The 12375-nt window shown below is 52.1% G+C and overlaps 5 protein-coding genes across 5 annotated transcripts; 4 read left to right on the forward strand and 1 right to left on the reverse strand.

The window, feature by feature from the left end:
• Positions 1-953: 953 nt before the first annotated feature.
• Positions 954-3121, forward strand: JN550_005140 (uncharacterized protein; the record flags this gene model as incomplete). Its single annotated transcript, XM_049316734.1, has 3 exons — positions 954-1180; positions 1322-1667; positions 1832-3121. 3 exons carry the CDS (start codon positions 954-956, stop codon positions 3119-3121), a joined length of 1863 nt encoding a protein of 620 aa, XP_049172941.1.
• Positions 3122-4231: 1110 nt separating this feature from the next.
• JN550_005141 (uncharacterized protein) lies at positions 4232-5873 on the forward strand (the record flags this gene model as incomplete). Its single annotated transcript, XM_049316735.1, has 5 exons — positions 4232-4253; positions 4310-4380; positions 4440-4687; positions 4740-5592; positions 5643-5873. The coding sequence occupies 5 exons, from the start codon at positions 4232-4234 to the stop codon at positions 5871-5873; spliced, it is 1425 nt and encodes a 474-aa protein (XP_049172942.1).
• A 300-nt stretch (positions 5874-6173) lies between these two features.
• JN550_005142 (uncharacterized protein) lies at positions 6174-7244 on the reverse strand (the record flags this gene model as incomplete). Its single annotated transcript, XM_049316736.1, has 1 exon — positions 6174-7244. One exon carries the CDS (start codon positions 7242-7244, stop codon positions 6174-6176), a length of 1071 nt encoding a protein of 356 aa, XP_049172943.1.
• Positions 7245-8318: 1074 nt separating this feature from the next.
• JN550_005143 (uncharacterized protein) lies at positions 8319-9131 on the forward strand (the record flags this gene model as incomplete). Its single annotated transcript, XM_049316737.1, has 1 exon — positions 8319-9131. The coding sequence occupies one exon, from the start codon at positions 8319-8321 to the stop codon at positions 9129-9131; it is 813 nt and encodes a 270-aa protein (XP_049172944.1).
• Positions 9132-10870: 1739 nt separating this feature from the next.
• Positions 10871-11494, forward strand: JN550_005144 (uncharacterized protein; the record flags this gene model as incomplete). The annotated part of the gene is made up of 1 exon (XM_049316739.1): positions 10871-11494. The coding sequence occupies one exon, from the start codon at positions 10871-10873 to the stop codon at positions 11492-11494; it is 624 nt and encodes a 207-aa protein (XP_049172945.1).
• Between the last annotated feature and the right edge of the window lie 881 nt (positions 11495-12375).

Below are 12375 nucleotides of genomic sequence, written 5' to 3' on the forward strand. Positions count from 1 at the left end.
CGTCGCATGTCGGCTGTGCGAGGGTTGTGGTGTATACGTCTGGTGAGTGCCTCGGGTTCGCGCCACCTGCACAAGGTAGGAGTCGCTTAGGACTATACGCACTGGTGGGTCCATATCTGCCTGATGCCAAGATCAGGACGGCGAAGTTGTGCATTAGTCAGGCATCCTGGAAACCATAGTCATCATGAACGTTGAGGATTTCGAGGCTCGGACCCGGGAATAGCACTCGATGGTATGTTGCAAGCCGTGCGGTAGGATACGCGTGGCACGTGGGCTGCGTCAAGCCACGTCTTGGTCCCCATGCTCAATCACCAACCCCTGCTAAGAGATATGGTGGCCGTTAGAAGCCACGGGTAATACTCGATCTCTGAGGGATACAGTCTTACTAATGATTATGGTTTCTTACAATATTTTCAACCACCCTGTCCAACTAGTGCACTTTTGGGCTCCCCCGGAAGCATCTGAGCACCATCCTCGGGCCATCTGTGCATTAGGAAATTGCAGGAAGCATGATGCTAGGGAAGACTCCTCCTGGAAGACGTCCGAGATCTTGTTCCGAGAGGATCACCAGGCTTACGGGGAATGTCGAGCCGGGCGTTTCCTGCAACCAACTTCTTGTGATGGTGTCCACTTCTTGGTCTGGGCCATCCCCTTGAATCAGGGAACGCACTGGGGAGGCGGCGAGACTATTGAATGCAAGTGATATGGACACTTTTACCAAAGACTTTGTGCAGGAGATGGGGCAAGAACTCGGTGAGCAAGAGTAAGTAGGACTTCAGGAGGGAGCTGACTCAAATTTTGAGTTTTAACAGTCGATAGCTGCGGGTTGCCCAGCGTCTATAAAGAGAGACCGCAAACTCCTTCCTTGGATGATCTCGACATCAGGACAAGAAGCATTATTCAAGCACCAACCTCTTCATTCACTCTTTTCTTTAGAGCCAACCTTGACAACAATGGTACCAAGACTCGGCTGGTTTGCCATGGCATCCTGCCTCATGGCAGGCACTCTTGGACAGACATTTGACTCAAATGTCCCTCCTGAAGAAGAAGCTGCTATTGCTGCGGTTGTTCAGGATGATCCCGGCGATATCGTCAGCATCATGAAGAGCGACGAGAGCCCAGAATACCCTCTGATTTATAAAGTGGCTCTCCCAATTCCACCGGTGAAACAGCCGAAGAAGTAGGTTCACAGTGCGGTACCACCAGTGCGGATCCATCCCTAGTGCGAACATATGTCCAAACCTAGGATTGAACTACACATTACAGACTTCATGTGAATCGAAGCAACAATTTGAGAGGCAAGGAAACTAACAACTCCAAGGGTCATCACGAATCCTGTCACGGGCAAACCCATCTGGTATTACGAAATAGAGATCCGGCCCTTCGAACAACAGGTTTACCCTAATTTGGGGCCCGCCCGTTTGATCGGGTACGATGGCATGTCTCCAGGGCCTAGTATTGTTGTCCCCAAGGGAACAGAGGCAGTCGTCCGCTTCATGAACCAAGCAGACCGAGAGAACTCGGTCCACCTTCACGGATCACCCTCCCGAGCACCTTTTGATGGTTGGGCTGAGGATGTGACCTTCCCTGGCGAATTCAAGGACTACTATTTCCCCAACGAGCAGAGCGCCCGTTTACTCTGGTATCATGATCATGCTATAGGCATCGTGAGTGCCCTCTTCTTCTACCTGTTCCTCACTCTTTCAGCTATTTTGGATGCCTTCTTCCTTAAAAGGGACTTTCTGTACCACAGCTATATTAGCTTGCTGGGCATACCTGACATCTCTGTACTTTAAAAGCCCGTTTGGATTTGTCTCTGACTTTGACCTAGACAGCCGAGAACGCCTACTTCGGACAGGCTGGCGCATACATCATCACTGACCCAGCTGAAGATGCCCTAGGCCTGCCCTCTGGTTACGGTGAATTCGATATTCCCCTTATTCTGACGAGTAAATATTATAACCAGGATGGGAGTCTTCAGTCCACCATTGGCGAAAAGGACAGCACTTGGGGCGATGTTATCCACGTTAACGGCCAGCCTTGGCCGTTCATGAATGTTGAGCCCAGAAAGTACCGTTTCCGCTTCTTGGATGCCTCCGTCTCACGCAGTTTTGCTCTGTACTTTGCTACTTCGGCCAACTTGAACGGAAAGTTACCTTTCCAGGTCATTGCCTCTGATGCCGGATTGCTTGAGGCACCAGCCACGGTCAACCAGCTGCTCATCTCGATGGCAGAGCGGTACGAGATCGTCTTCGACTTCAGCAAATTCGCGGGACAAGCTATTGAGCTTCGCAATCTGCCGAAGGCCGGTGGAATCGGTGTTGATGATGACTACGAGAACACTGACAAGGTCATGCGCTTCATGGTTAGCTCTGGTTCCGTCAGTGACCTTTCTACGGTACCCGCGAAGCTTCGTGACGTGCCTTTCCCACCTTCGACTACCGGAATTGACCACCACTTCTTGTTCCACCGAAGCAACGGCCAATGGCTTATTAATGGTGTCGGATTTGAGGACGTCGAGAACCGTGTGCTTGCCAAGGTTCCTCGTGGCACTGTTGAGATTTGGGAGCTCGAAAATAGCTCGGGTGGCTGGAGTCATCCCATCCATGTCCACTTGGTCGATTTCAGAGTGTTGCAACGTACTGGCAAGGATCGCGGCGTGGAGCCATACGAGAAAGCTGGTCTGAAGGATGTGGTCTGGCTAGGCCGTGGCGAGACTGTCCTTGTTGAAGCACACTACTACCCCTGGGATGGTCTCTACATGTTCCACTGCCACAATCTGATCCACGAAGATGGAGACATGATGGCTGCATTCAACGTAACCAACCTCCAGAACTTCGGATATAATGAGACCACCGATTTCTCGGACCCCATGGACGCTCGCTGGAGAGCCAAGCCGTACAGCAAGGCAGACTTCGAATCTCGCAGCGGTATATTTACCGATGAGGCCATCATACAGAAGGTTGAAACATTGGCTCGCGAGCAACCATACAGCGAGCTCTCCCAGGTCGAGGAGGCCTTGACTGATTACTGGACTGTCAACGGAAAGGGTAACCCCAACAGCCCCGTGAAGCGAGAAACAGAGTCTACAACTCCTCGCTTCCGCCGCTTCCAGGTTTAGACCCGTCTCGATCCTCGAAGCCGCTTTACGCTCTCCGACAGCATCCGATTCATCGTAAATACTTTTCGGCATATATCTTTCGCATTGTATCCGATGCAGGCTGTCTCTACCGGCAATGTTTTCTTGGTGTGGCTGTCAACTTTGCTGTCTGTCTTTCCCGCTGCGCTCTCGCCGTTTCACTTCTCCCTGTAGATAGTTACATACTCTTGTCCGTACATAAGTTAGCTTTTCCAGCACTCGTTGAGTCAAAATGTTATATACCTTGCTTGATAGCTCTGAGGACCATGGCACAATATGGATGTGACATAGTGATGATCCGTTCAGATATGGGCAAGCGAAGCCAGCACAATGAATCCACCTGTGCCGATGCGTCTTCCACCCAAGTCTCAATAGGATAAACGTTTGTTCGCACTCGTATAAGTCGAGTTTACCTGTTTTCCGTCATGGCGTTTCTAGAAGGACATTCATTATTTGTTCGCTCTGCGATGTTGCCCCGGTTTCGTCGGTCAATATTCCTACGTCCCAGGAAGCTGCTCAAGGCAGGTGCATGCGTTTAAGGAACATGAATTCACCCGAGCACTGAGGATATCATCACTGATAAGCTCAACCTATTGATGAACACCCTTTTATTGGTCGCTTGCATGTAATTCAGCTGTCATTCGCGCTTGTGGTGGGGCCGGCCATACTGACTTCATGTAGAGCTATTGCCACAGGCTTTCGTGGAATTGGCCTGTTCATGTCTCGATGGATCTGTGGCAGACTTGCATAAGTAAGATCCATGGATGCAGGAACAAGCATTATACAACAAGAATGACAGGGTAAGCTTCGCTGTTGTTACCCACACTTCGAATTATGAGAATCCTCGCTCGATTGGGTATTTCCTATCTACATAGATAGGTATGTATGTATTTACTCGACAATGTTTTTTAAACACTAGTCATGCAACTAGCCGAACGGTAAACTTACCCCGCCAAACACCAAACACCCCGCCATGGTCACACTAAGTTGCGGCCTTCGTCACTTGGGGAAAAATAGACACACCAAAGATCATCGTCATCCCCTGGAGAGTCCTGGCATTGTGATCATCGCCTTGGAACGTGATCAGTCAGAATGGATCTAGACACGAAGACTCGTAAGATTCCAAGACAAAGCCGCATCATGTCACCGTGGTCTAACACGATCCCCTAGCACTTTACAAGACGAGCGACAAGACGTCGTTTGCGTACATTTCTGCGCGAGACCGATGGCCAGTCATCATTGTCAGTCGTACTCCACGCACACATCGACCGAAACAGCGATAGACTGATCTCCGACGTAGACGCAAGCCATTGACGACGTGTACCGGTCAATCACCCCATGCAATGACAGAGAGAAGGAGGACGAGGGCAAGAAGATCGTCGAAGAGCTGGCGCGCTTGAAGTACGAACTGCAACATGACCGTCAGCTCACCCCTCTGCGGGATGACGGAAAGCCAGACATAGCGCTCTACAACCAGGAGCTGGAAAAGCTGGGCGCCCCGACATGGTTCAACGTTCCATGGCTGTACAGCGAGTGTTATCTCTACAGGTATACAGACCCGTCGGTGGCCTCCAGTCCAAGTCTGACTGACTCAAGATAGGCGCATGAGCACCTCCTTCAAACTCTCGACCCACTGGAAGAACTACGATGTCTTCGCACGGCAGAAGATGAGCACCTTCCGGTCCTCCCGACCCGCTGTCCTAGAACTTGCCACGCGATACAGGGAACTAGTCACTCAGATGGAGAGTGACAAGAGTAAGACTGGACCGGAGCACGAGGAGGCACAGAAGATCTTGTTCTACGAGATGATGGAGATCTGTCTCTGGGGCAACGCGACTGACCTCTCACTGCTCACCAGCTTGACCTACGAGGATATTCAGAAGCTTCAAGGCTCCGAGGCGCGTAAGGCTAGTGAGGCCAATATCCTGGCCAACGACCTCAGCACCGCCTTTGAGGTCCTGAAGAAGGCCCGCGACGAGGGCAAGAAGGAGCGTCGCGTAGACATCGTTCTTGACAACGCTGGCTTCGAGCTTTTCGTCGACTTGATTCTGGCTGGGTACCTGCTTTCTGCCGGACTTGCTACCAACGTTGTGTTGCACCCAAAGGATATTCCCTGGTTCGTGTCAGACGTTCTCCCTGGAGACTTCGCTGCTCTGCTGAGTGCATTGGCCAACCCGAAGCCATTCTATGAGACTCCGTCCGATGACGAGCAACTGCTGAACAAGACCCCGTCACCTCTATCTGATAAGGAGGCAACCGAGCTGGCTTTCTTATTCGAGGAATGGGCCGGCTTCCACGCTGAAGGCCAACTGACAATCCGGCCAAACGCATTCTGGACGCACGGTGGTAGCTTTTGGAGACTGCCCGCCGAGAAGGACTTGGTAGCAGATCTACAGACTAGCGAACTGGTCATTTTCAAGGGTGACCTGAACTACAGGAAGTTGACTGGAGATGTAAGTCTTCTTGGCAATCTAATCATAGCATTCATTGACATATCATGTAGGCTGCATGGGACCCTACGACACCTTTTAAGGAGGCAATCGGTCCGCTTGGACCTGGATCGGGTGTCAATGTTCTGGCTCTCCGAACCTGCAAAGCCGATGTTGTAGTCGGCTTGAAGCCTGGTGAGGATGAGAAAATTCGAGCCACCGAAGGCGGAGGAGGCGATAGTGGATCTAGGAAATGGGCTTGGAGTGGGAAGTGGGCTGTTGTGTCGTTTTCAGGAGGCAAATAATATCTCCTTGTAAGAAGTAAAGCTCAAGGCGAGCCAGCACCAAGACACTAGAGCAACTAAGATGATAGAATAGAGAATTCCAACGACTTCACGTTTGACGTAGCATATTCCGATGCCACAGATCATCATCCTATAAATTCCATGCGTGCGCAATCCCTTTGTAGATATTTTAATTTTATTTTACCTTGCGTGACCCCTTACGCGTCTAACCCCGTATTTTGTCGAGCCGTCCCCTATATCTGTTTCCATATTACGACATCCGAACTTTGAAATTTCAATGGACGTCATCGCCAACTAGATTTAGTTGAAAACAACCGTCTTGTGGCCGTTTAGGAAGACCTTCTTCTCACTCCACCACTTGACAGCGGCAGCCAAAACCTGACTCTCGACGTTGCTGCCCTCCTCGACTAACTCCTTAGGGCTCATGCTGTGGTCGACACGCGCGACCCTCTGCTCGATGATCGGGCCCTCATCTAGGTCCGCAGTGACGAAGTGGGCCGTGGCACCGATGATCTTGACACCGCGGTCGTAAGCCTGGTGGTATGGCTTAGCACCCTTGAAGGACGGCAGAAAGCTGTGGTGAATGTTGATGATCTTGCCACTCATGGCCTCGCACAAGCCAGGGCTCAGGACCTGCATGTAGCGGGCCAGAACGACGAGCTCAATGTTGTGCTGCTTGATCAGGTCCAGGATCTGGCGCTCCTGCTCCAACTTGGTGTCCTTAGTGACCGGGAGGTGGTGGAACTCGATACCGTAGCCCTCGGCTAGCGACTTGTACTCCGGGTGGTTGGACACGATCAGCGGCACCTCAATGGCCAACTGGTTGTTCTTCACCCGGAATAGCAAGTCGTTCAGGCAGTGGCCAATCTTGGACACCATGATCAGGACCTTGGGCTTCTCGCTGACGGATCTCACGTCATAGAAGTCGGTCTTGAGCTCCGCGGCCAGCTCCTTCAAAGGAGCATCAATGCTGGCTGTCGACTCGGCGTGACCGAAGTGCACTCTCATAAAGAACTTCTCAGAAGTGCGGTCCGAGTACTGCTGCAAGTCCAGGATATTGAGCTTCTGGCTGGCGAGCATGCCGGTCACGGCATGGACGATGCCGGGCTTGTCCGGGCAGGACAGCGTAAGGAAATAGTCGTTGCCTGCCATCTTGATTCCGGTGTCGTTGAGGACACTGGCTGTCGTCGTCTTCCTTTGCTTGCTGTAATACCGAGCGGCCTGCTGTTGGTGCAAGTTGTTGGCGAAGCGACTAGCGGTGATCGGCGGCGCTTGTGCGGTCAAGGGACTTTGAGCAGCTGCTTTTGCTGTGCAAGTGCGCGGGCTGAATCTTGCCAGCCTGACAATGCGACAGCTGAACCCCGCGATCATCTAGCCCGGATATAGTAGAGAGACTTGAGTTGCAGCACACAACTCCTCCTTCATCTTCATTCGCTCGTGACGTTGATTTAGAATTTTGCAAAGCGTGACACATTAGCCGGCCCCACCATTCCCGGCCTCCGCTTTCGGCAGCAATTTCACGGGTGACTAGATCATCTGGCGTATACAGGATACCAATTCTTGACAACTATTCGGGTTCTCAGGAAGGATTAGTCAAAGACGTTGAGAGGAACATGTACTTGTGAATGAAACAATGCCACGAAACCTCATCCATCATATCCACGGATCCATTGAATCCATCCCCGATATTGATTCTCCACTAACTTAGTCCCTTGCACAATTGAATAACATTCAATTGGCATTACCAAGGGGACTATTGACAAAGCAAAGTCGCAAAACATTGCACCGGCTGGAGGACTTTATAATATTCTCCAATCACTGCCACAAGAAGTCTTGATACGTTGGCCACCTGTTTCTGAACGCAGTCACCTTTCATACATAGTTACATAGTTGACAGCTCTCGGGAATCGGTAAATAGCAGACTCTTCACACAATTCTTTGTCATCGTTCTCCTCGTTTCCAGATTGATCACGAGGGGGGGATAATAGTCCGTTATTGTACCTTGATGATGCTCTTCAGACTGCTTGGCCACCCTGTGGATGAAGTGAGGGAAATCCACACCCAGCTCGGAGTGAATCGTGGTGCAGATCACCAAGAACGGAGGATTTCACAAGAGAATCGAAGCGATAAGGAGCCTTTCATGACTGGTAATGGCTTTAAAGCTACTGCTCTCCGTGGAGGCTCATGAATGGCTTCTGTCCTCTTCGATGGTGGTAAACAAGGCTCCAAGTTGACAAAGAATCAACACCTGCTATTTTTTGAAACAATTGCTTATACAGCGATCAAGGTCTTTGTCTAACAGCATACTGCTTTCACAAGAGGTCATTCTGTGGTAAATGACCCATGAAGATAAGTATGACAGGGACGCCATGCTTATGTAGGTCCCGATTTATGTATTAGGCACTCTCACTAATCCCTCGGTAGGTTACATTTGGTTTAACAGGCATGTCTAAGCAGGAGCAGGAGACTGATAGTGTTGGCACAAAGAACGGCGGCCTGAATGACGTAAGTGATCTCCAAGAGGCTCTTGACGGTGCCATTGTCCGTCCTGAGAACCCAAGTCCAGACACCGCCCTGCGCCGGCAGGCGGAAGATGCCGCGCCCTTGGAAGGGATGGCAAAGCCTCCATCGGACGCTGGATCGAGCCCACCTCAGTCTCCGTCAAGCACAACAGAGTCTTCAACTCCTGACTTTCGCAAAAGGGTCCGGGTCGATAGGTTTCGGCTTATCGACTTGATCGAGCGGCTCGACGCCAACCCGCGGTCAGCTTCCACCAGTAACCCCATGTTGCGGCTCATCATGAGCGATCTCGACGAGGGCTTTGGTATCCTAGCTCCATACTTCGACACCGTGGACATGTTCGCAAACATCGATGAGAACGAGAAGGCTGCCGCGCGGGCCGAACTCGACAGCTATATGACCCAGCTAAACAATCTGAGGAAGACCTACGTGCCTGATGCCACATGGAAAAAGCACAAGGAGAAGACTAACGAGACGGAAATGACAGATCCAAGATCCCGGGGTCGCCCGCGCCGCCGCCAGACCAGCATTCTTCGCCAAGAAGTCCTGCCCGAGGATGTGGTTGACGAGGCTGACTCACCGCGAGCAACGACAACTACACGACGCGACAATATGCGACGTGCTGGTGGTGCTGTGAGCAGCCTTGCGCGCCGCTTGTCGAGAAGGCAGTTCCGCCGAGCTTTGCGCTCAGGCAGCCCGTCCCGCAGTTTGTCACCGAGCCGAAGTCCATCAAGGTAGGCAAGCCATGTTACTGTCCTAGATTGAACACGTGAAATTTGGCTGTCAAGCCAAGTGGAACTTGTAAGCTAGGAAACGAGGGTCGGTACGCAGAAGGCTGAACAGAGCTTGTGCATTAATGAAACTTAAGAACTGATAGTGCTGTTGTGATATATTCTTATTGCGACTTTCAGATCGTAAGAGTATTATTCACTGCAAGTAGCATGTAGAAGTCGCCGAAGGCACTACTAAATTGTCAATCATCTAAGCAAGATTATACAACCTGATGTTAGATGAGAAGTCTGCCAACCAATCTAAGTGCTGTTCGGGTTGCTGTGGACTTCCAAAAGCTCATAGCTAAGTCTTACCTATAAGGGTAGTAATACCAAATGTACACACTTGTCGGTTGCCGCAGGGTATGGTCTACAGCATCTGGAACCGTAATTGCAAATGACCCCATTGCCTCTGTGCCATCAAGCATGATAATTACCAGTTTTCAAAACTGTCGACTTTTGATACGGAGGAAACGCTCCGTCCGTTTCGAGATACTGGAACTGAAGCCCGGGCTGGAGATACTTCCACAGTTCTGACGAGGGAGGTATCGAATGTGACAAGTCCTGCAGAAGTAGCAATGCTGTCTGACAATACCAAACCAATGAGATTGATGACGAGAGTCGCTTAACACAACCTGCCCGGTTCTCATGATACTCTGGTTGAATGGGAGAAGAGAGGAGAACCTCGGCGGTTAGGCTTATCAGGAAACCATTGCGTGGAGGCGGAAGAAGCAACTCCATCGCCTCGAGTGCGCTGACATGCCTATCGGGCGCGCTGTGGAACCGCGAGCCTGCGCAAACATCATACGTGACAAGGAGAGTCTTTCCCTGGTTGAGAAACGGGGCTATGTCTGCGGCTATCCGGCGAGAACTCTCACCAAAGCTACAGGCCCGGAAGCGTTCCAAACTATGCAGTTGCATATGCAAAGGAATTCTGTATCCAGGGATCAGGGCTTCTGGGCCCTAGCCGGCGAAGGAATTTCAGATTACTGATCCAGAGCTCGCTACACCTACATGGATTTGGATGTCAGATCGATCCGGAACTGCACGTCAGTTACATTGACCCCACGAGTTGGCAAAAGCAAGGTCACCGGTGAAGAAATGTTGCGCCATGTGGCGGGTATCAAAGCCGGTCTGCCCGATGGACGTTTAAGGCCGCATGTAACCAGTGTAACGATACTGTAGAGGCTCTGGACGTGCATAAATCGAGCAGAGTACTCAAGTACTCCGTACCGGACGATGGTAAATACAGACAGTAAAGCACCTATGCCTGCCGGGTGGCTGTATGTTACTGCCTATGTTTTGCTGCCGTTAACGATAAGTTAAGCCGCGGGCGGCTTTTGGCCTGGCCTTATCTTATCTTAGCAACGTGGCAGCAGCTGGGAGCAATCCGTCAGCCGTGCACAGCAGTACCGGACTGATTGACATCCAACTGGAAGCTGTCCTTTTGGCAATGGCTACCACTTCACTGACAATGTCTACATGATCACTTGCACCCTTTTACTTCTTTTCTCAGCCAGTTGTTTTGATTGCGCCACTGATCTCATTTCTTGAAATCGACACCAGTCAAAATACATTGTCTCTCTTTGGCGGCACAACTGCGACGACAACCTCGGACGACCACTCGCGGTGATCGTCAAACGGCATTGCGTCGCGCACCGCATAGCACGATACACCACCCCAACACAGGACAGACACAGAGCAAAAATGGCACAACCGGCCGACGACGTCATTGAGATCCTGCCGCTGGACATCGACCCGCAGACCAAGGCGATAGGCGCACCGGGGCTCTCGTCCAACAAGGCGCTGCAGGCGGAGCTGGCCGCGCTCAACAGCCTGCACCGGACGCTGCTGACGCTCGAGACGCCGTCGCAGATCCCGCCGCCGCCCATCCCTGTGAACCCGAAGCGGTCGGCGCAGATCGGCAAGCTCAAGGACTCGGGCAACGACTGCTACCGCAAGGGCAAGTACGCCGAGGCCGTCAAGTTCTACGGGCTCGGCATCGACATGGCCCTCAAGCGCCCGCTGTGGGAACCGCAGCAGCTGGTGCGCGAGGAGGTCGCCGCCCTCTTCGCCAACCGCGCCCAGGCGCACATGGGCCTGACCAGCTGGGCCGAGGGCGCCGTCGACGCCGAGGCCAGCGTCGAGGCCAAGCGCGTCGGCAACGCAAAGGCCTGGTGGCGCCGCGGCCGCTGCCTCGTCGAGATGGGCCGCCTGGAGGAGGCCCGCGAGTGGGTCGGCCGCGGCCTCGAGATGGAGGGCGAGGAGGCCGACCTCAAGGCGCTGCTGGCCGAGGTGGACACGAAACTGGCTCAGGCCAAAAGCTCGTAGGCCTGTGTATTTGGGGGGAAAGAAAATGCAGTGCGAGTGGGCCTACGTTGCCTGGTCATTAGTGACGTGAAAGGGAAGCACAACTGTCTTGCCCTGCCCAGGGCACCCGGGGACGGTAAATGGGGGCTCGTCGATGATACGCTGGACAGACTGCTAGGAATCTGAACCCCAAGCGCAGTTCTAGCCCGCAAGTCTGCGAAGGCATCAGGGGTACGGACCTAGAGGGCTACCAGTTTTGATCCTCTGCCTTTTCGACGCTGAGCCCTACGGTTCAAGGCGTATTCAGCATTCGCTTTTTTTTTTTTTATGGCGTTTCCGGTTTGAGGCTCCAGGACCACTTGATTTACTGGGTAGTCAATTGATTTTGTGTGCAATGCATGTGACTCAAGGCTACAGCATAGCGGTTTTAGACAGTAGCCAGTGTCAATTTCAAGGATATCAATTGCACTTATAGAAAACTCATGCTACATGTATACGTCCTGAAAGGTTGTCCATACTGACGCTTCCACAAATTCAGCATCTTCTCTCGTCTGTTAGCCCATACTTCCCGATCATGCTGAACCTGAAGTGTTTCTGCAATTCGCTGCCAAACCAGTCTATACCCATTTCGAAGCAGCTGTATGAAATGACCTCTGCGTACCAATCCTCGCGCGTGTCATCCTAGTGGGAGACTCGTCCCTAAACAGACAAATGAAAATGCAGCCTCCCCTCGCCTCCCACGGCCCCCTTATATCATCGATTGGACTGCCCGTTATGTGGGTGCTGATGCCCACATCACAATACATAATACAAAAGTCCGCTGGAAGCCATCGACATGCTGGGGACTCGGCGCCTGTCCCGTCTCCTGTTCGGCCCCCGGATGAACTGTGTGGGTGTGCTCA

The sequence above is a fragment of the Neoarthrinium moseri genome, assembly GCF_022829205.1.
Source record: "Neoarthrinium moseri strain CBS 164.80 chromosome Unknown scaffold15_Wmoseri_CBS_16480, whole genome shotgun sequence".
Taxonomy (NCBI): Eukaryota; Fungi; Ascomycota; class Sordariomycetes; order Amphisphaeriales; family Apiosporaceae; genus Neoarthrinium; species Neoarthrinium moseri.